Source organism: Nicotiana attenuata, unplaced genomic scaffold (assembly GCF_001879085.1).
Source record: "Nicotiana attenuata strain UT unplaced genomic scaffold, NIATTr2, whole genome shotgun sequence".
NCBI lineage: Eukaryota > Viridiplantae > Streptophyta > Magnoliopsida > Solanales > Solanaceae > Nicotiana > Nicotiana attenuata.
In genome coordinates, this window is record NW_017670253.1 from 369,121 (window position 1) to 394,864 (window position 25,744).

General features: G+C 35.5%; 1 protein-coding gene and 1 long non-coding RNA gene across 2 annotated transcripts; both read right to left on the reverse strand.

The window, feature by feature from the left end:
* Positions 1-14,845: 14,845 nt before the first annotated feature.
* Positions 14,846-18,861, reverse strand: LOC109236740 (ankyrin repeat-containing protein At5g02620-like). The gene is made up of 3 exons (XM_019402956.1): positions 18,039-18,861; positions 16,813-17,222; positions 14,846-16,180 (listed from the first exon to the last, which is right to left on the reverse strand). The coding sequence occupies exons 1-3, from the start codon at positions 18,370-18,372 to the stop codon at positions 15,299-15,301; spliced, it is 1,626 nt and encodes a 541-aa protein (XP_019258501.1). The 5' UTR covers positions 18,373-18,861; the 3' UTR covers positions 14,846-15,298.
* Positions 18,862-24,241: 5,380 nt separating this feature from the next.
* LOC109236723 lies at positions 24,242-25,744 on the reverse strand. The gene is made up of 2 exons (XR_002069534.1): positions 25,205-25,744; positions 24,242-24,398 (listed from the first exon to the last, which is right to left on the reverse strand). It is a non-coding gene; the product is annotated as an uncharacterized LOC109236723 (long non-coding RNA).

Consider the following 25,744-nt stretch of genomic DNA (forward strand, 5'->3'; position numbering starts at 1 on the left):
TAATCTTGAATTATATTGAATTGTGTGATTGCATCATCTAAAAGCTTAAACGCTTTATATAAATATTTTTATTTACTTTATTAATTATATCTTTAACATGTCCTCTCGTTGATATTATATTGATTTTTATAATCGTCTTAATTAAGAACTTAAGCTACTAGGGAAAACATATTTTTTTTTATTTAATTATGTTTTCAACGGAGGGGAGCCTTCGAACAGTTAAGTTGTTTCCGTGTGACCTATAGGTCACGGGTTCGAGTCGTGAAAGTAACCATCAATACTTGTATTATGGTAGGCTATCTATATCACACCCCCTTGGGGTACATACTTTCGTCGGATCCTGCCTAAATGCAGGATGCTTTGTACACCGGGTCGCCCTTTTCCAATTATGTTTTCAACAAATTTTTGATAGTTTCATTCAATTTTGTTATTAGTTGGTCATATACATTCATACTTTAAGGATGAGTGAGAATTTTAGACAAGAAGAAAAGTAGGAAATGGACCTTTTCACTAATTTAGATGATGACAACCTTTCTATAAAACCAACAAAGGTTGTGGTTGAATGATAAGTATTCTTTTATACTTAATCAGAGGTTTCGGGTTCGAGCCCTGAGTATAGAGTCGCCTTTGTTGGCAGCGTTTTTACCTCCCCAATGTGAGACTTTGCAAATTAATTCGAATTTAATTGAACCCCAATACGGATACCGAATACCGAATGAGAACCAAAAAAAAATTTTTATAAGAAGTGATAAACTTTCTAGTAGAAAAGGGTACTATAGAAACTACATCTTTTTAGTAGACAGTGGGCTTTTTACAAACAGACTTTTTCCTCAACTAGATTCTGCTCCACTTTTTCTCACGGTTTATTAATCATTCAAGTGCTATGGACTCTGTCAATTTATATTGTACTACTATTATACAATTTAGTATAGAAGTGAGGAATCTCTCTGCTTTTACTAAAGGTAAAGTGAAAGCTGTTATTTTTCTTTTTACAATATAAAAGTTTTGTTCAGAGTATTATCAAAAAGTATTTAAGTCCTTTACAGAAAATTTTGTAAAAGACTGAGTGAAAAAAGTAATTTAAAGAATTATCGTGCAAAGGAAAAAAGCTAAGAGAGAAAGTGATGTGTGGTCTAACAAAAAGGCTTGTAATTCCCTCTTCCCGTCTCTCTATGTATATTAAAAAAAGGTTTAAACAATGAATAAAAGGACAGTTCAGTATACGAAGTATTTAGTGTTCACGCAAGGTCCGAGGAAAGACCATACCCCAGGAGAGTTTGATGTAGGCGGTTACCTTGATATAAACATCAGTGGCTGATTTACGGGTCGAATCCGTAACCTATAAATCACACGAAAATAATGTTATCGTTATTGCAAGGCTAAAACAACTAATAGGCTTATGAAAATAATTCTCCAACTTAACTTCAAATAGTGTATTAGGTTCACTTTCATGAGCTAATGCAAAATTTATCTTTTTGGTTATGATATGGAGATTAACATAATGTACATTGATTCTCTTTCATTATTTAGAGTTAAATCTAGATCAGATAAAGAATCTATAAGCATTGTATTTCCTTGAAATACTTTACTCATATTTGAAGTTTACACCAATCAAATGAATATATTATGTGCATCTTTACATTGATTGATTATATCGCTATATCATAATTAATTAATACATTCACTCTATATTTGTCACATAACAATGATAAATTAATATGATCCGCCGTAAATGGTGCTTTTGGGAACTTTTTATCGATAGGATGCTACGATATGTTGAGTATAACATACTCCTTATTTTTCATTTTATACGACACTCTTTTTTTTTTAGTTTATTTTAAAAAGAGTAACACATTTTTATATTTAAAAAATAATAATATCATAACATATTTAAAATTATAAATTCTAAAAATACCTTTATTATTTATCAAAAGTCCTTTAATTTTTTTCTTCTTTATTTAAATATCGTCATATAAAATAAAACGTAAAAAAAAATAAAACAATATAGTATGTCAACAAGCATGCAGGGGCCACTTGATAATGACAAAGATAATCCTAAAGATCTTCATAATTTCATGCTTAAGTCTCCACTGACTTGACTATCTGTGACACTTAAAATTAAGGTTGATTATGTAGCAAGGCTATTTGATAGGTACAAAACATCCTTGAGATATGCACATTTTAAGATGCCCATCATTACAAAGCCTTTTTCACTACCATTTTTATTATTATATGTCATAGACAATTACCTTTGGGCATCATCATTTCATATGTGAGCATCCCCACAAGTTCCTTATGGATTAGAATTATTAGTAAAAAAGGCGGTTCAGTGCATTAAGCTTTCAGTATGCATGATGTTTAGGAAGGACGAATTAAACTAGTCTATTGTACGCAATCTAATCTTATTATTTCTTTAAAAAGGCTATTTTCACGACTTAAATTCATGACCTCCTAATCACACGACAACAGCCTTAGCGTTGTGACTCCCTTCGATACATTAAGCTCTCGCTATACACGGGGTCTGAGAAAGAACGGATTCAGAATTTTAATTCTATGGATATAGGACTCAAATTCTAGTTGTTATGGGTTCATAATTCAATATTTTCAGCAATTTTAATGGGTTTTACAAATATAAATTCAGGTCTAGACTAAAAGTAATGGGTTCATTTGAACCCACACCTAGGCTACTAGATACGCCCCTAGACGGATCACATTGGATCTACTGTATGCAGCTTTATTTTACATTTTTGTAAGAGGTTATTTTTGCAACTTGAACCCGTAACCTCCTAATCAAACGATGGCAACTCTTACTGTTGCGCCAAAATTGGGGGCAGAGACACAAGCCGACCTACGGGTTCGACCGAACCGATGGTAGAAGCTCAGATGAACTTTCATGTACAAACAAATTCACAATATTACAGGTGCTGTGTTCCTAATTATTTTTTATATTGAGATATCAATACTTTAGGAAAGCGTTTTAATAGGTCTAGAAATAACAAGTATCACATAGAAGCAAACAAAATGTCAATAAATACTTCCGGGATTAATATTAATCATCCTTATCAATAGTTAGGTTCTCAATTCCAAGCAAATTAGGACTGGTTATTTGAATTATTATTTTTCATGTCGCTTTATATAAATTTGTCTCAGTCTAATATTGTAAAATTTAAATTTCTCTAACTCTAGAAGTTTTGTATGTTTTCTAGTGGCATATAATTAAGTTTATGATAAAACTAAAAGACTCTTAGTGAAAATTGAACCTAAAGTAATCTCAATTTGTTTGTATCACCCGTATATATCTTCTTTTTTTTTTTTTCCATTTCGTCCTATTTTTTATGAAATCTACATGAATTTTAAGAATTGTAAGTTTTTTAGACAACTTCCTTCTGACAATAATAGTCGTTCCAATTTTTTATCCATTCTTGGAGTTCTAGAGATTGGAAAACAGCATCATATATAGCATTAATTTATTACTTGGTAAGGATACTCTTAACTGTGTGAGACTTTTTGGGTAAAACCGTGTAGGCTTGGCCCAAAACGAATAATATCATATCATATTAAGAGTATTTTTAGCGAAAATAGCACGGGCTAGCTAGTTTTCGGACTGCTAATTGAAAATAGCCAGCGTTTGCAAAGTCATTAAAAATAACCACTATTTTGCTGAAAGACGGAAAGTTCTGGATTATGGAGCTCCTATAAACTTCCAGCATATTATGTTGGAACTCCAGCACATGGCAAGTTCCAACATAATATGCTGGATTATGGAGTTCCTGCGTATATACTTCCAGCATATTATGAAATTCCAGCACATTAGGTTGGAATCTCATATGTAAAAAATTTAAACTCCAGGATCAGCATATTATGCTGGAATTGTTTCGGATGTTTAAGGGTCTTTTGTTCAAATTTTATCTTTACCTGAAACAACGACTAAATTTTGATTACTTTTGAAATTGTGGCTATTTTTCAAATTGTAAATCTGGCTATTTCTGATTCCCCATATTTTTTAGGCCGTTTTACCCCCAACAACAATGTCTATGTACAATCATATTTTGTTGGTCACTAAATCTCAAAGAAGAAATTCTGAACGTTAATTGAGAATCAGTTGGACCCTTTTGTTCTGTGTTTTATTGTTTGTGTTCATTCTCTTTCAAAAGTTTTGAACTCCTTTAGTGCTGGAAGAACAGTTGAATTATGATCCTGGACAGTGATATTTCTTGCAGGAATAAAAAAAGAAAAAAAAATATATGTGCATGTATCTAAATTTAAAAGGGATATCAGCAGCTTCAAATATAGTTCAGTAGTGGAGTATGTGGTGTAATGTCTACATTTTGGGATGTTTTCTTGAGGATAATATTTGCAATAACATTATCTAAAAACTAGACGTTCATCTTCTGGTACTTCATTATAACGTGGACAATATTGAGTCATGCAATTTAATCTTTTAGTAATTAGTATACTACAGCTCAAGGATGATATTATTGGGAAAAAAAATAGCCAGATCTACAACTCGTAATTGAAAAATAGCCACAGTTTCAAAAGTAATCGAAATTTAGCCACTTTTTCATGTAAAGATAATTTGAACAAAAACACCCTTAAAATCCGAAAATATTCCAGCATAATATACTGGAGTACGAATTTATTACATATGAGCTTCCAGCATAATGCGCTGGAATTTCATAATGTGCTGGATTTCTAACATAATATGCGGGAAGTTTATATGCAAGAGCTCCATAATCCAGCATATTATGCTGTAACTTTCCGAGTGCCGGAAGTTTATACGCGGGTATTATACTGGAACTTTCCGTATTTCAGTCAAATAGTGACTATTTTTCAATGACTTTGTAAAAGCTAATTATTTTTCGATTACCACTGGCTAGCCCGTGCTATTTTCACTATATAATTAGATTGTGTACTCAAGTCCAAAAGTTACCAATCTTGGAAATTAGAAGAAGTTTGATGTGGAAAAATGTCAATCACAAAATTTATGTCATGTCAATATTATATCTCATGCTCCTTACACCCAAGCAATTGAAACCAAAACTGGAGACAAGGGAAAAGAAGTTAGTATATGAGACAATATATAGAGATTGGTTGTGATTGCAATTTGCAAACCATGTGACAATAGCTTTTGGTATTTGTTTGGGAGCTTTTGGCTCTTTCAGTTCAGTCTCATTTCAATTTCCTCTACCCACCAAATTTACCTTTTCACTAAAATAAAGGTAAGGAAATGTGGTTGAGTGCATTTGAGGAAGGTCTGAATCTTTGCGTCAAGAAATTCATGTCCCTATAGAATAAATTTACATTATGGACTTACCTATAGAATAAATAGATATTATTTATTAATTAAAAAAAATTTAAGCATATATAACAAAATAATAAGCATATTAAAAATAATTAATTAGAATAATTTATTAGTAATAATAATTTTAATATTAACAATAAAAATTTAAAATTTTATTTACACAATTCAGAATGAAAGAAAATAAAGGTTGTAAAATATATATTGCATGCACGTAATATAAAAATAATTATTTAAATAAAGGTATTTTTCTAATATACATTATATATTTTTAAAAATTATGCTCAATTATATTATATATATTTCATGCACGACATAACATAGCATATTTTACCCTATACAGATAGTCCCCCTGCTTTCCGGTCATGTAACTTTATGTCGTCGGAAAGTTGGTAGAAACATAATAATATAATGAGCATAATTTTCTATAATATATACTCCCTCCATTTCATATTAGATGATGTATTTTCCTTTTTAGTCTGTTCCAAAACAAATGACACATTTCTAAATTTGGAAATAATTCAACTTTAAACTCTTCATCTTACCCATTTACCATTAACGAGAAGTTTTTATAGCCACACAAATGTCATGGCCCCAAAAACCTTTTACCTCTTAAGCTTTTAAGACCACAAGTTTCAAAAGTCTTCTTCTTTTTTCTTAAACTCCGTGCCGAGTCAAACTACCTCATCTAATATGAAACGGAGGGAGTAATGATTATAAAAATACCTTTACATAAATAATTATTTTTATATTACGTGCCTGGAATATATATTTTACAACCTTTATTTTCGTTCATTCTGAATTATAAATAAATTTTTGAATTTTTGTTGTTAATACTAAAAAGTTTTTAAAAAAATTATTAAAAGATAAATGTTTATAATTTAGAGGGCAAAATAGGTATTTGACAATCCAAAATTTGAAAAATCTAGTTGAATGACCTTTTGAGTGCAATTGGCATAGTTTGGTGACTTTGTTGTTACAAACGATAGAAAAGTGACTTTAGGAGATAATTTGGGATAATTGAGTGGCCATTTGAGTAATTGACTCATCTTTCATGCTCTTCTTCGCTTGAGGACTATATGTCACAGGTTCAAGCTGTGGAAGTAACCACTACTTCTTGCATTAGGTTAGGCTGTCTATATTACATCCTTTAGGTGCGGCAATTTCCTGAACCCTGCATGAATACGAGATACTTTGTGCACCAGGTTGCCTTTTTCACACTTTAACCAAAGATAGATCTTATAAGGAGAACTCTCGCCATTTACTTTAAGTCCTGATCTTCGTCTGGATTACCCTTTGCTGTTCAAACAATGCCTAAATATAAAAGTTGTAATATACAAGTCAGAAGGGTAAGGACATGGGTGTACAAGGGATGTATTGCTTTAGCCTTTAGGCCTACACCTAAAAAGATGAAAACATTTGCACACTGAAGTAGAGATAATGTTTCCATGAATACTAAAGGTTGAGTCAGTTGCTGTCGAAACTCTGATTCTCATGCCAAAATATGGCAAATGATAATTGATGCCAAAGATTCTAAGAGATTGCACTTTTAACACTATGCGTCTACAATTGTCAAGAGACACATACCGATGATAAAAACATGACCGTTAAATTAAGAATGGGAATTTAAAGTTTCAGGTAGACAGAAAGAATCCAACTTAATTATGTATTAATGATATGTCAAGTGAATCCAAGATGATTGGGAGATTGATGATGATGTCGCATATCGTATCGGAGCCGGTGTTTTATGTGATGAGAATGTGCCACAAGACTGTCACGATCCAAAACATAGCCTGTCGTGATGACGCCTGACGTGGTACTAGGCAAGCCGACGTTTCAAAATATTTTTCAATACTTTTAAATGAAAAATGAGCTAAAACAGTTTAGTTAATTAAAGCTCTCGTAAACTGGATAGATAATCAAAATTCAACATGGGAGTTCCCAAAATCACGGTGTCACTAAGCACATGAGCGTCTATACAACACAATATATTGTCTATGAAAACTGAAACTAAATACATAAAGATGAAAGATAGGGAAGGAGAGTCAAGGTCCGCGAACGCCGGGCAACTACCTTAGAATCTCCAAACGAGCAAGCTGCGCAGAGAATCAACACCCATCGTATCCAGACACACCTGGATCTGCACACGTAGTGCAGGATGTAGCGTAAATATAACCAACTCAGTAAGTAACAAGACTAAATAATGGACTAAAAGTGGTGACGAGCTTCACAGATATAGTTCAATTACAGAAATTACAACATAGGAAGATAAGCATGCTTCCAAGTTCGACATTAAGGCCAAGACAGTTAATTCATGTCAAGTTCAGTTGAAACAGGATATAATATCTCTCAAAAATTTGCATGACAGTGATATATGCAAGTCGAAGCACAACAGTAATGAAATCAAGTGCATAATCTCAGAGCAATAGTCACTCAGTCCTCCCATTCACTCCAACCTCACAGTCACTCATTCCTCACAGTCACTCAATTCTCCCAATCACTCGGCACTCGCGCTCAGCACTCGCACTCGGCACTCGCACTCAGTAGGTACCTACGCTCACTGGGGGTGTGTACAGACTCAGGAGGGGCTCCTTCAACCCAAGCACTATAACAAGCCAATCATGGCATAAATCAATGAAACATGCTGCGGTGCGCAGCCCGATCCCATAAATATCCTTACAATCAGGCCCTCAGCCTCACACAGTCATCAATCTCTCCATTCTCTCGGACTCTCAGTAAGCATGATGATCATCCCAAACAACGACGATATAATGTATCAATAAAGAACAACAGAGACTGAGATAGAATATGCAAGTAAAACTGTGACTGAGTACCAGTTAGCAATTTAACAAATAATTCAACATGTAACACGACCTCGGTGGGTCCATACAGTGCCAACATATAGCCTAAACATAATTTCTAGCATGATTTGCAGTTCAATTTCTTTAACACATGAAGAATATACGGATAACAACAGATTATTCAACTATACAATTCCATGGAATTGACCAACTCAAAATTCCTACGGTGCACGCCCACACGCGCGTTACCTAGCATGTGCGCCACCTCAACACCAATCATATGACACGTAATACGGGGTTTCATACCCTCAGAACCAAATCTAGAACTGTTACTTACCTCAAGCCGTGCAAATCTATACTCCAACACACCTTTGTCTCGCAAAATGGCCTCCGGATGCCTCGAATCTAGCCATAAACAATTCGATACAATCAACGAGCAAAAGGAATCAATTCCGTAAGAATATACTATGCTCTTAATCAAAAGTTAAAAAGTCAACTCAAAAGTCGGCCCCCGGGACCATGTCTCGGAATTGGGTAAAAGTCATAAAATATGAAAGTCCATTCAACCACGAGTCCAATTATACCAAATTTACCAAAATCCAACATCAAATCATCACTTAAATCCCCAAATTAAACTCTCCAAATCTCTAGCCTCAAACTCCCAAATTCCACCTTAAAAATACACAAACTAGGTGAAAAATTCAATGGGGAAACAAAATTATTGATTAAATTTAACCACAAGTAACTTACCTCAAGAATCTCTTCGAAACCCTTCTCAAAAATCGCCTAAACCCGAGCTTGAAATGTCCAAAATGAAGAAAATCTCGGAAACCCTCGAATTTAAACACTGCCCAGTGCTTTCGCACCTGCGGGCCAAAAATCCGCTTCTGCGGTACCACTTTTATGATCAATAATCCGCATCAGCAGAGGCCAGGGCTGACCAACCGCTTCTGCGGTCACATATCCCGCTCCCGCGGGTGCGCATTTGCGCAGAACCATCCGCTTTTGCGGACCATCCTCCCCACGTCCTTTTCCGCTTCTGCGATCCTCCACGCTCGCACCTGCGGAATTCCTTCCGCATCCGCGCTCCACAGCCCCCAATCCAAACTTTGCTTCTGCGCTTCCCAGCTCGCACCTGCGACCAAAGTCCCGCAGGTGCAACTGCACCAGAAGACTTCAGCTACAACAATCTTTCAAACTCTAAATTCGATCCGTGAACCATCCGAACTCCACCCGAGGCCTCAACCAATTATACCAACAAGTCCTAAAATACGATACGAACTTATTCGAGCCCTCAAATCACATAAAAAACATGAATCACACCCCAATTCAAACCTATTGGAACTAAGAAATTCCAGCTTCTACAAATGACGCCGAAACCAATCAAATCACGTCCGATTGACCCTAAATTTTGCACACAAGTCACAAATGACACCACGGACCTACTCCAACTCCCGGAACCCCAATCTGATCCCGATAACCACAAAGTCAACTCTCGGTCAAACTTCCAAATTTCCAATTTTTGCCATTTCAAGCCTAATTCAACTACGGACCTCCAAATCACAATCCGGACACGCTCCTAAGTACAAAATCACCCAACGGAGCTAACGGAACCATCGGAACTCTAATCCGGAGCCATTTACACACAAGTCAACATACGGTCAACCTTTTCAACTTAAGCTTCGAACCTTGAGACTAAGTGTCTCAACTCATCCGAAACCTCTTCGGACCCGAACCAACTACCCCGGCAAGTCACATAACAACCGTAAATCATAAAATGAGCAGTAAATGGGGGAACAGGGCTACAACTCTCGAAACGACCGGCCGGATCGTTACATCCTCCCGCTCTTAAACAAATATTCATCCTCAAACGGGTCTAGAAACATACCTAGAGTCTCAAATAGGCGTGGTTATCTGCTCCGCATCTCCCGCTCGGTCTCCCAAGTTAGACAACTTCTAGTATTTGGCTATATGACCTGGTTTGTTGCACTTGAAACATTTGTCGGAATTGGGAGTTTGGAAGTTTGTTTAGATATAGAAGGAAACAATTTGGTTTTCCTAAACTTAGGTTCAAAAGACCTATATTTTCTAATCTCCATATCCTTGGTTGTTCGTCTCTTATGAGGCTTTTTACTACAAAGTGGTAAGCCAAATTGTTCACAAAAACTACCTAGATCTCGGCGAGTCTGTGTTCTATCTTTGGCTAATTGTCTCAATATCTTATCATGTCGACAAATTTTGAGAGCGACATGTTGAATGAGACTGGTAAGTTGCCCATAGGTGATTTGTTCATAAGGAATAACATCGCCAGAATGCTGATTTTCGAGTTCTTCTTTAACTAAATCTCTAAGAGACTTAGGTAGGCCATCTAGGAATTTTTCTTTCCAATATGGGAGATTTCCATCAGGTTTTTCGTAGATTCGGGTAAGAAAGGGATCTTTATACCACCTGAAATCAGAAAGGGTTTTACACTTAAGGTTGTTAAGTATCTCAGAAGATCTTTCCCTAAAGACACCTGGACTACCTATGAATGTTTTGATAATGGTATAAATCAAGGTGTTGGTTGAATCAGGAATGGTAAGGCCATCTTTAAGAATTGCTTCTCCCGTTGAATCAACTCGGACACTTAAGAAAATTTGGTTCTTATCTTCTTCGCTAAGATGGGTATCCCACCATCCTTTAAGTTGACCTGTGAAACCTACTACTAAGACATGGGTAGTAAGCTGGTCAAAATAGTTATAAGAAGTTCGATATGCAGCGGCTACCAAAGTCATTTGCTGTAATTTGGCCAAAATATTATATTCAGAACAACCATCTATGATCCATTCATAGATATTATTGGCATTATAGTTGCTTTGCATAACATTGGGTCTCTTTTCTAAGGCTACATCAGGATGGGTAGCTCTAGAATAGTAAAGTCTTTGGGGTTGACGCCAGTTGAAGGATCCTGTTCTGACAGGGTTAATTTCTAGGGGAGGATTTTCATGAAATTGTTCTGACTGCGAATTGGCTTCTTGGTCAGAATCGGCTTCTTGGAGAATATGTACAGAAGAATCCTTAGATGGAGTATCCTGAGCTATCAGGGGTTTTTCAATTTCTAGGATCCTATGCTGAAGGTCAGAGAACTGAGGATAGTCTTTAGCTTGGGGGATCCAAAGTTCCGTAGCGAAAGTTCTAGGGATCTCATAAGGTTTAAACAAAGGGACTGAAGAAGTGGAGGTATCTGCTGGCTTAGAACTAGTAAATGTTGAAGTTGGTTTTGTAACTAAATATTCACCAAGAGATTGTAAATATTTGTTCGAATAATTATTTTGTTCAAAAATATTTTTAATATCTTTGCCTGTAATAGCTTCATTTTTGTTTTTTAATATGAAAGGATTAGCTACTACTGAAGTATTTGCATAACTTGTTGAAAATCCTTGTGCCGGAGGAAGTTCTGAGATGACTTCTTCTTCAGAGGAGGTTTTCCAAAATTTTGAAACGTTAACTGATTTAGAAAAAGGAAAATCTAATTGGTGATATTCAGCATATATAGGCTTCAAACTATAATTAATTTGTTCTTTTATGAAGTTTAAAGACTCATAGTAAATACTTTGGAGATTTTTTCTATCGTCTCCTTGAAAATTCTGGAAAAACCAAGTTCTTTTGAAAATATTTTCTTGTGAATAAAAATTTGCTCGAAGTTTTTCTTTATCAATTTGGAATTTTTTTTTCCAAAAGACCTAATTCAGAACCTAAAGCTGAGTAAGTGGGAGATTGAGGTTGTTCTAATTAACTTCTGTTGGAGGGGCTGTTTCTACAGAATATTTGGCTTGTGGGATCCTAAAGTCAAAATTAACAGTTTCAATCCTAGAAGAAAAAGAAGATATTGAATGTTTTCCAGACTGAATCTCAGACTGTGCCGAAGAGGACGAGACAGAGACTCTTTGGCTAAGGGACCTTTGGAAGGAAATAGCTACAGATCCGCTAGAATATTGTTGGATTTGAGAGACCGTAGTATTTTCCGGTTTCTCATCCTAAGTAGAATCTTGTAGTAACCAGTTTTGTGGTAGAAAAATTTGGCTCCGAGAAATGGGTTTTGGTATTGACAGGTGAGATCTTTTTAGATCTGTTTTGAAAAGAACAATTTCTCCTTTATGGAGGGTTTTCATGGCTCCAGTATTAAAAATAGGACTCATGGCTTTATACTGCATTCTATAAATAATTGCTAGTGGTAAGGATTCAGTTTTGGTTTTATAATTGGCTGTTTTAATATTAAGAGTTAAAGAATCTAAGATATTTCTATCTCTAAGAGACACCGTAAAATTAGGAAAACAATCAAAGTAAATTGGACCGCTACAAAGGCTGGTTTCAACCATTCCTATGGGGGGCTATATATATATATATATATATATATATATATATAAACTGTGCAGGCTGACGAGACCGCCATGAACATCTACTGATAAAACTATACAAGACTTGTCTTTTCTTTCAAATTGAGTAACACAACCAACAATACATAATTAAGCCTCTTATCCTATAAGCCAACCATGAATTCAACTTGAAAATAAGTTTACAACCAGCCAACAGTGACGCAACAACAAACAACATACCACTCTTTCGAAACTCGCTAGGTCTAGTCTTTACGATCGAGTTACAACTCGTACAAGCCTAGATAATGGAAGGAGAAACATAAATTTACCTTGGACTGAGTAGAACCCATGAAACCTAACCCTTCTTCATCCAAAATCAGTCCCCCAACGCAGCTACAAGAAGGAGAAAGAGAAACTAGGGGTTTTTCGGCACTAAAATCACATCGTAACACCCGAAATAACCAAGGGTTTGTGTGGGATTTTTGAAGAGGAGTTGCAGGGGTTCAATTTAGTTTTCTTGGTATGAAATGTTGGTGAAGGAAATGAGTTGATAATCCCTTAAAAGTCCCCTCTTGGAAGACTTTGGAGCTTTAATTGAGGCCTCTCCTTTTGGCAAGTAGGTGATGCACCTACTTGTCACCTATCAATCTGTGCAGTCTCCCGAAAATGCAAATATCTATCTAATCCAATGTTGTATCAATGAACGGTTTAATCCATTGGAAACTAGACTCGTAGATATTCAATTTGGTAGGTAGATCATCTCGTAATTCCAAGTACATTAGGAGAAATGATCAGCTACCTTTGACCTAATTTTCAGCATATTTGTGAATGTAACTTGTGACGATCTTTGCCAACTTTTGTTCCACAACTCGCTTGACTTCAAAACATAACACACGACTATCATAAGACTAAAATAAATCATAACATAACCTCCTTATCATTTTGAGAACCTTAGTCTCACCCCAAAATTATATATTATAACATTCCCAACTTGTCGACTTTCGACCAAACCTATTTTCTTCAATTCGTTCAGCTTCTAAGCCTTCCAACCCTCTTGGTACTTGCAGTTCATGATCTTAAATATTTGCAACCACCAAGTTAACATGATTAACTTTCTTTATGAACTTTCAAAGATGATCTCGTTTCTGAGCTTACATCAATTAACTTACGTCGTACTCTCACATACGAAAATATGGGGTGTAACACAACTCTCGGTCAAACTTCCAAATTTTCAACTTTCGCCATTTCAAGCCTAATTCAACTACGGACCTCCAAATAATAATCCGGACTCACTCCTAAGTCCAAAATTACCCAATGAAGCTAACGGAACCATCAGAACTCCAATCCTGAGCCGTTTACACACAAGTTAACATCCGATCAATATTTTCAACTTAAGCTTTTAACCTTGAGACTAAGTGTCTCAACTCATTCTAAAACCTCTCCGGACCCGAACCAACTATCCTGGAAAGTCACATAACAACCGTAAAGCATAAAATCAGTAGTAAATGGGGTACCGAGGCTACAACTCTCGAAACGACCAGACGGGTCGTGACAAAGCCTAAAGGTAAATTCTATAGAGTGGTGGTTAGACCGATTATGTTGTATGGGGTGGAGTGTTGGCCTGTCAAAAACTCTCACATCCAGTAAATGAGAGTAGAGGAGATGAGGATGTTGAGATGGATGTGTGGCATACTAGGAGAGATATAGTCAGGAATGACGATATTCAAGACAAGTTAGGAGTAGCCTCTATGATGGACAAGATGCGAGAAGCGAGGCTGAGATGGTTCGGGCATTTGAAGAGGAGATGCCCACATGTTCTACTGAGGAGGTGTGAGAAATTGACTATGGTGGATATGAGAAGAGGTAGAGGTAGGCCGAAAATGTATTGGGGAAAGGTGATTAGGTATGACATAGTACATCTTCAGCTTACCAAGGACATGGCTCTTGATAGGAGGTATGGAGGTCGATGATTAGGGTAGAAGATTCGGGGGCAGTCGAACGTCTTTCCCCTCAATACCAGTTTTGATTGTATTATTATTGTATTTCCATATTCTTAGATTTTTATCACAACCTGATGTTGTTTATGATTCGGTTTCACTATTTATCTTGGTATTGCTACTGCTTCTCTCATATGACTTCTATATTACTGCATGTCTTCCTCTATACTGTTGTATTTATGCATGCTAGCTTTGAGCCGAGGGTTTATCGAAAATAGCGTCTATACTTGCATAAAGATAGGGATAAGGTTGTGTATTCACTATTCTCCCCAGACATCACTCGTGGGATTATACTACGTATCTTCTTGTTGTTGTTGTTGATATGTCAAGTGAATGAATGAACAAGAGGAACTGAAGCATATGACAGAGTTACAAAGTTGGAAACCAATGATCTGACCACAGTAGTAATATGCTCAAAATTCTATTTAGAAGGCCATAAAATTCCACACTTCACTTATCTTGCTCATATACTACATTGTTTTTCACTTGGACAAAGCTAGCAGCCACTTATTAGTAAAATGCTCATAACTATGTTGCTCATATACTACACATAAACTAGCAGCTGCTGTGTTGAAGCTTGAAGTGCAAGGATCAAATGCTATTACACAAGAATATACAGGATAATCGCAAAATACAAGGCGTAGAAGAAGAAAGGGCAGCCCGGTGCACTAAGCTTCCGCTATATACGGGGTCCGAGGAAGGGCCGGACCACAAGGGTCTATTATATGCAGCCTTACCTTGCATTTCTGCAAGAGGTTGTTTCCACAGCTCGAACCCATCACCTCCTGATCACATAACAGCAATTTTACCGGTTACACCAAGGCTCCCCTTCTAGGTATGGAAGAACTAAATAGCATATAGTTTCTTATACTCATCATCCGGGATCTCTGATTCTGACATGATCGATATGGATCTTGACAAGGACTTGCTACTCCGAGCTGACTTGCGCAAACTTTTCAAATTTGAAGACTCAATCCGGTGCATAACTACCCAATAACACAGTGTCCCTAGTGTTGTAACCATGATAAAAGTTCCCATAAAAGTTACTGCAGTTGCCATCCATCTCTCTTCTTTACCTACAACAATATAAGACAGTGCAAGAAAGGCTACAGACACAAATGCACACGCCAACCACATTAGCTTGTTGATAATCGACATCATTTGCTTCTTCGCTCTTCTTTCAACGACCACGATTGATGTTTGAACCACCACAACAGCTAATGATATGAAGAGTGCAAGAGAGTCAAATATGAAGAAAATTGCAAAAGGGAGTTGAGGAGCAATATTTCCTTCTCCTAATGAGTATCCAGGAGGAATATGCTTACGGTTATCAACATATTGGCCTGGTAGATTAAATATGGCAGCAAAAGCAACAGTGGCAATAAGAACTGCGACGACTGTGGTGGAATTTATTGCGTTGTTGAGCCCTTCCGAGTGCATTTTGTTCAGACGTTTTGCTATGTTTTTCACTCTCTTTTGTGTTTGAAAAGTGTGCTCAAGCTGATTATGAACATCATGTTTTATGTCACTAACGGTTTGTTTCAGTTCTTTGGCTGAACGCGTTGGTAATACTAGCTTCATGTTCTTTGCACTTAGAATACCATGTTCCTTTAGAATTGTTGCTATCTCTGATTGCCTTCCTTTCTCAGCAATGTCAAGAGCAGTCTCATCAGATTTATTGATGGCGTCCCACTTCATCCGCTTGTCCTTTACCAATGCTTGAACAATCTGCATGAGATATGATAGTTAGTCGAAGATTTGAAATACTTTTTCTTACCAATATATGGTAAAAGTATAACCTGCCGAGTCCAAATATTATAAGAGAGACTAAGGCGGCCGTGAAGCTTATATAACATCTTTGTTGAGCTTTTGAACAGAAGAGTGTTCTGTGTTTTCATTTCAACACAAAAAATCATGTAAAATATTTGGCTCTGTGGCAAATGTATAACATATGGAACTACATAACATACATGTGGTCAATAATCTTTCAACTATAATCTGCAGTCGGATGGAATTGTCACACTTTCAGGAACAGAACAAAGTGTTCAGATTTTGTGTCAAGAACTCTTTTTTCTTTGTTAAATCCGTGTTCAGTCCGAAGAAGAGCCTTGGCGTAGCTGGTAAAGTTGTTGTCATGTGACCAGAAGGTCATGAGTTCGAACCGTGAAAACAGTCCCTTGTAGAAAAGCAGGGTAAGGTTGTGTACAGTAGACCCTTGTGGTCCGACCCTTCCCTGGACCCCGCGCATAGCGGGAGCTTAGTTCACCAAGCTGCCTTTTGTTTTAAAATCCGTGTTCAGTCCAAGTCCAACACTGCCAAATAAAATGAAACGCAGGTATAATATACATAAGAAAACTTACCTCTACGCGGCCTTTTCGTGTTGCAATATGCAAAGCAGTATTACCCTTTCCATCAATAATTGTAGCCAAAGAAGGATCTGATTGAATAAGCTCATTAACAACATCAACACTTTGTCCTTTAACTGCCATATGAAGAGCAGTTTGGCCCTTTTTATCTCTCCAATTTAAGATCCCTTCTTCTCTGCTTAAAAGTGCTTTCACAACTACAACATGTCCATTTCTTGCTGAAGAATGAAGTGCTGTTTTCCCATTGTTCTTTGGTATTGTGGCTAAACTGCTATTAGTTTCCAAGAGGAAATTGACTACATTAATATGACCTTGTGCTGCTGCAGTGTGCAGTGCAGTGGAATTTGACTGATCAAATGTAACTGATAGCTGTGGAAAAACATCAAATAGTACCTTCACCATTTCTGCAACAAAATCCAATCTTTTAGTATCTATGATCATAACTTCATTATTAGTTGTAATTACTACCAAGGATAAAGGGAACATCAAATTCATAAAACTTAACATTGAAGAAACTTCCATCATTTGTTTTTCATTCGTTAAGAGATTTTTTTTTTTTAAAATTAATGATGTTGTCGGCTAACTTGCACGCACCTCGACTATTCCACTGTTACTTGCTAGCTCCACCAATATAGGTATCGGCAGTGGCGAAGATAGAAATTTCCTCAAGGATGTTCAAACTTGAAAAAAAAAGGGCAGCCCAGTGCACTAAGCTTCCGCTATGCGCGGGGTCGGGGGAAGGGCCGGACCACAAGGGTCTATCGTAGGCAGTCTTGCCCTGCATTTCTGCAAGAGGTTGTTTCCATGGCTTGAACCCGTGACCTCCTGGTCATATGACAGCAATTTTACCAGCTATGACGAGGCTCAAACTTGAAAAAAGTTTTAAAAAATTCCCGACAAAGGTGTTCGATATATGTTATGTACCTCTAAAACCTAATATTTTACCTATATACACAGTGTAATTTTTCGATAAAATGGTAGTCAATTGACCACCCCTGTAGGTTCGCCCCTGGGTATCGATTAACTCTAACCACCAAAGTTTAGGCAAATTGAAGGAAATCACCTAGTTTTTTTTATCTCTATTGGATTTGAACCTAATTTCTCACAGTTTTCACCTACTTTATTGGCCGTTAGGCCACACGATTTGTGCTTATTATGTGAAATTCTATAAGTTCATAGAAAGACAAGATAATGAAAAACCACTTAAAATAAAAACTTACCAAAATCACCCTGTTTAGCAGCAACATGAAATGCATCATATCCATTTCTTGCCTTGATACTAGCTAATCCAATATCATAATACTTAATCATCTCTTTCACTACAATCAAATGACCATATTCAGCAGCAACATAAAGAGCAGTTTCACCAGATTGATTCTGTTTTGACAATAATTCTACCAATTCTCCTTCTACACAGCCATTGATCATCTCCAAAGCCAATTCAAGATAACCACCTCTTACCACTGAATGAAATTCAGTGTCTCCTCTTTTTCCTGTTAACTGTTTTGTCATCTTTTTCCCAGAAAAATTTTGCTGCCCAACAGAAGATGCCATAACTCTCAGACTCTCAGCTGAAAATTTCAACAGTTCCTTAAAGTTTTCCCTTTTATGGTATCAAAGTCTTTTAAGTCAAAATGTAACATGGGGTGCTCTAATATTTAACTTATCTATGATATGGACAAACTACATCTTTTTCAGGCTAACACAATAAAAAGGCAAGCCGGTGAATTAAGTTCTGTAGCGTGGGGTCCGGGGAAGTGCCGGACCATAAGGGTATATTGTACGTCGTCATATCCAATATTTTTACAAGAGGTTGTTTACACTGCTCGAACCCATGATCTCTTGGTTATATGGAAGCAACTTTACCAGTTACAACAACACCCTCTTCAAACACAATGGATTTTAGATAATAGCATTAGTTATTATTAGGCTAAGAGCCCGTTTGGATTAGCTGACTGTAAATAGCTGATAAGCTTGAAGTGTTGAAAAGCATTTTTAAGTGATAAAGCTGATTTTTCAAATAAGCATTTACGTGTTTGGATAGACGTGTTGAAACGGATGATAAGGAGTTGATGTGTTTAATAGAAAAGTGCTCACAAGTTGTTCTTTTATTAAAATGACTAAAATATCCTTAAAAACTTTACAAAAGATTATAAATTAAAAAGTTTCTTTGAAAAGAAAAAGATGAACAATGAATATGGAATGCAAAGAAAGTTAGATAATTTATTTTGGGAAAAATATTTTGTAAATTAGAAAATATTATTAAGGATAAACTAGTAAAAGTCTTGATCAAACTAGAAGTGTTTATAAGCTAAAAAGTCATAAGTTGGGGGTGGCCAACTTATTACTTATGACTGATTTTAGCCACACCTTTATCAATTCCTTTGCTCAAATTACCACTTACGTTCTTTTCCCTTAGCTATAATAAATCACCAATATGCCGATAACCCGAAACCTCACAAGTAGATAACCATGCAACCCAATCGTAGGCGGTGGGACTCTCCCACTTAGCTTGAAGCTACTATTACACAACTCTGGAACCCACCAAGATTTTTTCTTCATTGTTGGCATGATCTTGCACAACCAACCCGCCAAATTCCTTGAAATCCTTCTATTAGCATCTCATGAACACTCTGAATCTCTAGTAACATTCACATATTCGACTTCTTACTGGATAATCAGTAAAATCCTTCGCAGAAGCTTTGCCAACTATGCAACCACTGACCTGCTCATAGGAGATGACCCACATGTGGAAATTACATGCCGACATCTTCCAACATCGCTGCACGGGGTACAATCACTACGACATCAATAACACATCCTGAGCCTATGCTCATTCACCAACTGTACTAGTCCGTTCACTTCTTATGGACATCAACTAAATGTCCGACAATATCTTCTAATTCAAAGTTATATTGCATCCTTCTTCGTATCAAGCAACTCCCTTTCNGCTTAATAGTACAAGTACTACCTAGGGGGTGGGCATATTTTGGACAAACCCGAAATTCAACCGAAATCCGAATTTTTTAGATTTTTTGTTTGGATTTTTGGATTTTGGATTTAATTTTTAAAATTTTTGGATTTCATATTGGTTATTGGATTTGGTACTTCGAATTTTTGGATATCCGAAAATCCGAAATTCTTATACTTTATATTTAGTCCATTGTCCATATGCCAATAGTAATAAGTTCAATACCCTACCCATTAGATATTATCATATATATATTCAATATTAATTACTAGTTATTATGAGAATACTTTCTATTTGGACATGGTTTTATTATTTCTACTTCTTATCTGTCATATTAACGTCTCTATTGTATTTTTTATTTTTGTATATAATAATTTCATTAGTTTAATATTTCATTTGGATGATTGCGGTGAGAATGAAGAACTTTTGAGGCAATTTAACATGAGTAATTCATTTGGATATTCATTTTTGTAAAAAGAAGAGACATCTCAACTTATAAGCTCAAAACAGAAAATCCAAAATATTCAAATCGATTAATCCGAAACCGAACTTAAAAAATTCGATCCAATCCGAACTTATTTGGGTTGGATTTGGATTGTCATTTCGTCAATCCGAAAACTGAAAATCCAAACCAAAATTTCATGTGCAATTCGAACTGCCCGAACGCCCATCCCTAGTACTACCTTATTACTCCTATCTCATTTTATGTGCAATATTGTTTGATCGACATGAAATTTAAGAAATTTAAAATAAAAAAAAAAAAAAGCTCTTGACACGTAAGTTATATACATGCAAACTATAAAATTACCTTACTATCAACAAGTAATTGAGAGGCATTGAGATTTCAATCTGTTTAGGGATCGTATGGTTTGAAGACAAGTTATGTTGAGATTAGTTATTCTGATATTATCTTTTGATGACTGTTTGGTATGTTATATTAATTTTGAGATTGTCAATTTTAGTGCTTAATCCTAGAATAATTTATCCTAAGATTACTATTCCACCCAGGATTAGTAATCAAACAAGGGATAAGGCGATACTAAATCTTTATCCCAGAATTATTTTTGTTTATCCATAATACCAAAGGACCCTAAGAAGGTGAACTTTCTTATCATGGCGTTCAAACAATTCATGTCACAAGAATAAATGAGAAATGAGACAGTTTTTAAATATAGAAATACTATATCTTTTCGAAACAAACTAAAACAGAAGTGTATCCCATAAAATAGGGAGAAATTCAAAGATAGCCAGATTTACAAGTGATCATTCAAAAATAGCCACAGTTTCAAAAGTAATTGAAATTTAGTCACTTTTCATGTAAAGATAAATCTAAACGAAAATACCTGTTCAAAATCCGAAAAATAATCCTGCATAATATACTGGAGTTAATGGAGTTCCAGCATAAATATACTGGAATTCCAGCATATTATAATGGAGTTCCGGCATAAGTATACCGAAACTCCAGTATAATATACAGGAGTTCCAGCATAATATACCGGTCCAGTATAATATGCTGGAAGTTAATATACAGGTGCTCCAATCTCCAGTATATTATGCTGGAACTTTCCGCGTGTTGGAGTTCCAGCATAATATGTTGGAAGTTCATACACAGGTGCACCGATCTCCAGTATATTATGTTGGCCCGGTCTCTGTTGTAGCAAAATAGTAACTATTTTTCAATGACGTTGCAAACGCTGGCTATTTTTGAACGACCAGTCTAAAAGCTGACTAACCCGTGCTATTTTAACCATAAAATAGTACTCAAAGAGAACCTTTATGAAATAAACCAAATTTTATGAAGCATGGGCCTACTTTACTTTAAAGACTTTTACAAGTGTGAACAATTTTTTGACAAATGTTTACTAAGTATGTGTTGAAAGGGACTTCCAAATACAGAAATAAATCTCAGCTTTTGTGGATCTAATAAAAGGTGACTTAATTACACACCAAGAATTTGAATGATTGGTTTATAGAAAGAGACATATAATAGTGAGTCAAGCCCGCCATTGTTTAAGGGCCACTCGTGGGTTCTTTTATATCTTACTTCAATTATTATGGTACAAATTATTATCAGCACACGTACTACTATATTATATAGTAAATAATAAAGTGATTAAGGAAGGGTTAGAAAAACAAATAGGAGTAAGCATTGAATAAATGGCGTAAACAAGACATCCTAAGATGAAAAAACTGATCCAACATAAACAGAACGTTACTTAATTCTAAACGCCTAGTATAGCTTTTTGCATGTAACATCACACTTTTATAAAATTACTCCTCTATAATAGTCACGTAGAATCTTTAAGATTACCAATAATAAGTTTAGAGATTTTAACCAAATATCTTGAAAATTTTGACGCGCCACTTATGATAAAGAATACACCCACCGGTCCACTTTAATTGATTTTATTGGTGGCCCATAATATTTAATAATTCAAATATCTAGAAGGATTTAACTTTTTTTTTAAAAGTTGCCCTTGGAGTAAAGAACTTAGGAGTATTTGTTGTATTTTCAAATAAATATTTCGTTCAATTCCATTAAAGATATGCTTGTATATTTTTGGTGTCCTTTCGCTGAAAGTATGAACACAAATCTTCGCTAATTCAAGTATTACTTCGCCAGTAAGAGACTGAAAGCTATGAAACAAGCTACAATTACATTATTCCATTAATTTTAAAGAATATAATATTCAAGTAGCTTTAAAAAATATATGCCTTAAAGTTTAAATCTGTGTACACTTTGTTATGAGTTTATTAGTAATGTATTAGCTTTTTAAATCTTTAATTAGTAAAATATGCATATGTTTTGAGATTTTAAATTTGATTAATTTTTTTATTTTTCATATATAACATAAAAAAGAAAAAAAATTGATTATTGGATAATTTTTTTCTATTCACTATAAAAGTCAGAAAATATTAGAACCAATGAAACTGTTATAAAGAGGTTTGACTGCGTTACATAAATAAAATGATTAAAGAAAGGGTTGAATACCCCTTGAAGAAAACAAATAGGAGTAAGTGTCACACCCCTTTTTCCCACCCCCGAAATATATGTATGTATGGGTTAAAGAGTTTTTCCAATTAAAGTGACAAAACTTGAGTAGGGATTATTTTATTGTTCAGAGTCGCCACTTGGAATTGATTTTTCGGTGTTCCAAGTCACCATTTATTTGAATCCCTAGTCAAAGGAAGGTTTGACTCTATTTTTTATCGGTCCGCGAAAACAAAGTTCGGATAAGAAATTCTGTTGACCGGGGAGAAGGTATAAGGCATTCCCCGAGTCCCACGGTTCTAGCACGGTCGCTTTATTGACTTAAACTTGGCTTGAATTAATTTTGGATAAACTGTACTTTATTTAATTTTTATGTTTTACCTATCCGCTTTTATTTCTTGATTATCAGATTTATTAAGAAAAAATGATTTTTTGGATAAATTATGTTGTCATGACCACGCTACGCGAGCGAATGCGTGATCGAATAAAAATAATTAATTAATTTGTCATAATTGCGCCTCGCAAGCGAATCCGAAATCATGACAATCAATTATTTGTAATACTTTTTTTTAAAAAAAATTACTACATTTGAGAAAATTAGCTCTTGAAAATTTACAAGTCAACCGTCGCGCTACTCAAGCGAATCCGCGATTTTAGCAAAGAATTAACAAAATTAAAAATTAACTAAAACTAATGGGTATGGTATGAGATTATTAATTTATTGAATATTAAACATCACGTTACGCAAGCGAGTCCGTGAATAAAAAAAAAGGGGTTAAAGCGCGCTACTAATTCCTAGCGCTTAAATTAATTAAATATGATTAAATTATCTAAAAAAAACAAACAGATTATTAAAAATTGATGGCTAAATTAAAATGTAAAGGCTGACCGACTTTTATTTAAACATGGGCCAGTTTAGTTTATTTGAGAAAATGGGCCAACTTGAGTTTCATGAAAATGTGGTACTGGCCTGTTTAAGAAAAATGTAAAAAGGCCCCAACTATTTAAGGAATGATATATATATATATATATATAACTGATTCTTGAATCTAGTATTATGACTCACTTTATTAATACTAAAGGCTATTAACTATATTAAAAGAAACTGAAAGGAAAACGTAACCATAAGCAAACAATATATAAAGGAAAATTAAATGCATGAAATTGAGCAAAAGAAAGAGAGAACGTTACTTTAGCTTATGAATTTCCACAACTAATCATACTTAGCAAAATACAATCATAAAGCTATATAGTCATGCATTTGTAAGGACAGTCAAAGGACTTTTATCTCAAGAAAAAAAAAAATTCAAAAGTACCAACTTAAACACCTGAACATGTATCACTAACATTTCTATTTTTACTAGCAATTTCTCATGAAACCAAGGTGACAATGAGTCATAATAACAAAGCAACTTGGAACTAAAGAGGTTTAAAGCATGTTGTCAGCTGGAATATTCATAGAAAATCCAAAACTTGTCATATGTACTCACACACAAAACTGTACAAGAACATAATGCTTTTGAAGCTTAGAACAAACTGAACAAAAAAAAAACTTCAAATTGCTTCGTCTCCATTCAATCCTGACTCAAAATTGCAGTAGCATTTTAAGAGAATTACCTGGATACCAGAAAGAAAATGTCAGCTTGGAGAGGGCTGAAATTCAGCAACAAAAGCAGCCAAAAACAGCAACAATCCAGCAGCAAATAAGTGTTAAAACAACCCAAAAACCTTAGAGAAGAAACCCAGAACCAACTCCAAAGAAAACTTATACTTTTCTAAGTTTGCACTCTAACATTCACTCACAATTTCAGCTTACTTTCTTTATGTTCAGCTGCTAATTTTCTCTCAAGTTTTTTTTGTCTTTAAAACAGCTCTAAAGATGTGTGTAAAAACTTGTTCAAATGTGTGATAGCGTCCCCCTATAATGAATAAAGGGCAGCCCTTAAATAGGCAAAGAAAAGCCAACTTTTGGACAGATTTTTGTTCACCAAAAATCTCCTCAAAAGAGGCTGATTTTGTGTGCTAAAGGCTGTCCAAAAGGTGAAAGGACAGCCTGAAATCTGCTATGGCAGGAGCCAAAGGGTCACTTCAGCCACCCTACTAAAAGCAAAGCTACTAGTACCCTACAAAATATCTAAATTTCAGATTTTAACAACACCAATATCAACCTATTGATTCAAATTAAACCAAGTATTAAAACATGTAATTAAATTTCAACACATGTATTATGAACCAACATGAGCAAACAAAAATTAACTATTAATGCCAAACGGAACGCACGATATAGCTGAAGCGATTTAACAAAGACAAACATAATCAGAAATGGATTAAAATAAAGAAACAAGACAGAAACTAACTAAACTAAAAACCCAAAAAAAAGAAAAATCAGAAAATTAATAATGGGGCGGGGATTGTGATTTTACCATATACTCGAGCATCCGGGAGACGAAGATAGGCAGTGGTACGACTTTCGAGCAAGCTTCTATTGTTGATATTCTTGAAACCAAAAAATTCCGGTGAATCCGAGTCCGGTTTCAATAATATCAACGACACAACCTTGCTCGAAGCCGGTTAGGGAAAAGAAACAGGCGACAGTGGGCGGCAGTGGTGGCAATGCTAGGGCAGTGGCGGCGGCGCTAGGGCGGCGTGGGGTTTTTTGATGTTTTGAGTCGGAGATATGGAAAGAGGGGGAGAAGAGGAGGCCGGTGGTGTAAAATTTTTGGAGTTTGGGGTGGTGGGCGGCGGCTAGGGTGGTGACGGCGCGACTAGGGTTTGATTTTGTTGATTATTGGTGGAGATTTGGGGGATTTGGGTTGTGGATCTAGAAAGAGGGTGATGAGAGGAAAAGAATGGTGTAATTTGGGGGTGTTTGGACGTTGGCCGCCGCCGGGCGGCGGACAGGCGGAGTTGCTGGGGAGGAGAAATAAAAGAGAAAGGAAGAAGAAAAATGAAGAGACAATAAG

Bases quoted from the DNA above. Each gene is read 5' to 3' on its own strand.
- LOC109236740 (XM_019402956.1), bottom strand. From the start codon at position 18,372: ATGGCATCTTCTGTTGGGCAGCAAAATTTTTCTGGGAAAAAGATGACA. The intron at 17,223-18,038 runs GTAAGTTTTTAT...ATTTTGTTGCAG, and splicing joins TGCTAAACAGGGTGATTTTG to AAATGGTGAAGGTACTATTT. The intron at 16,181-16,812 runs GTAAGTTTTCTT...TATCTCATGCAG, and splicing joins CACGAAAAGGCCGCGTAGAG to ATTGTTCAAGCATTGGTAAA.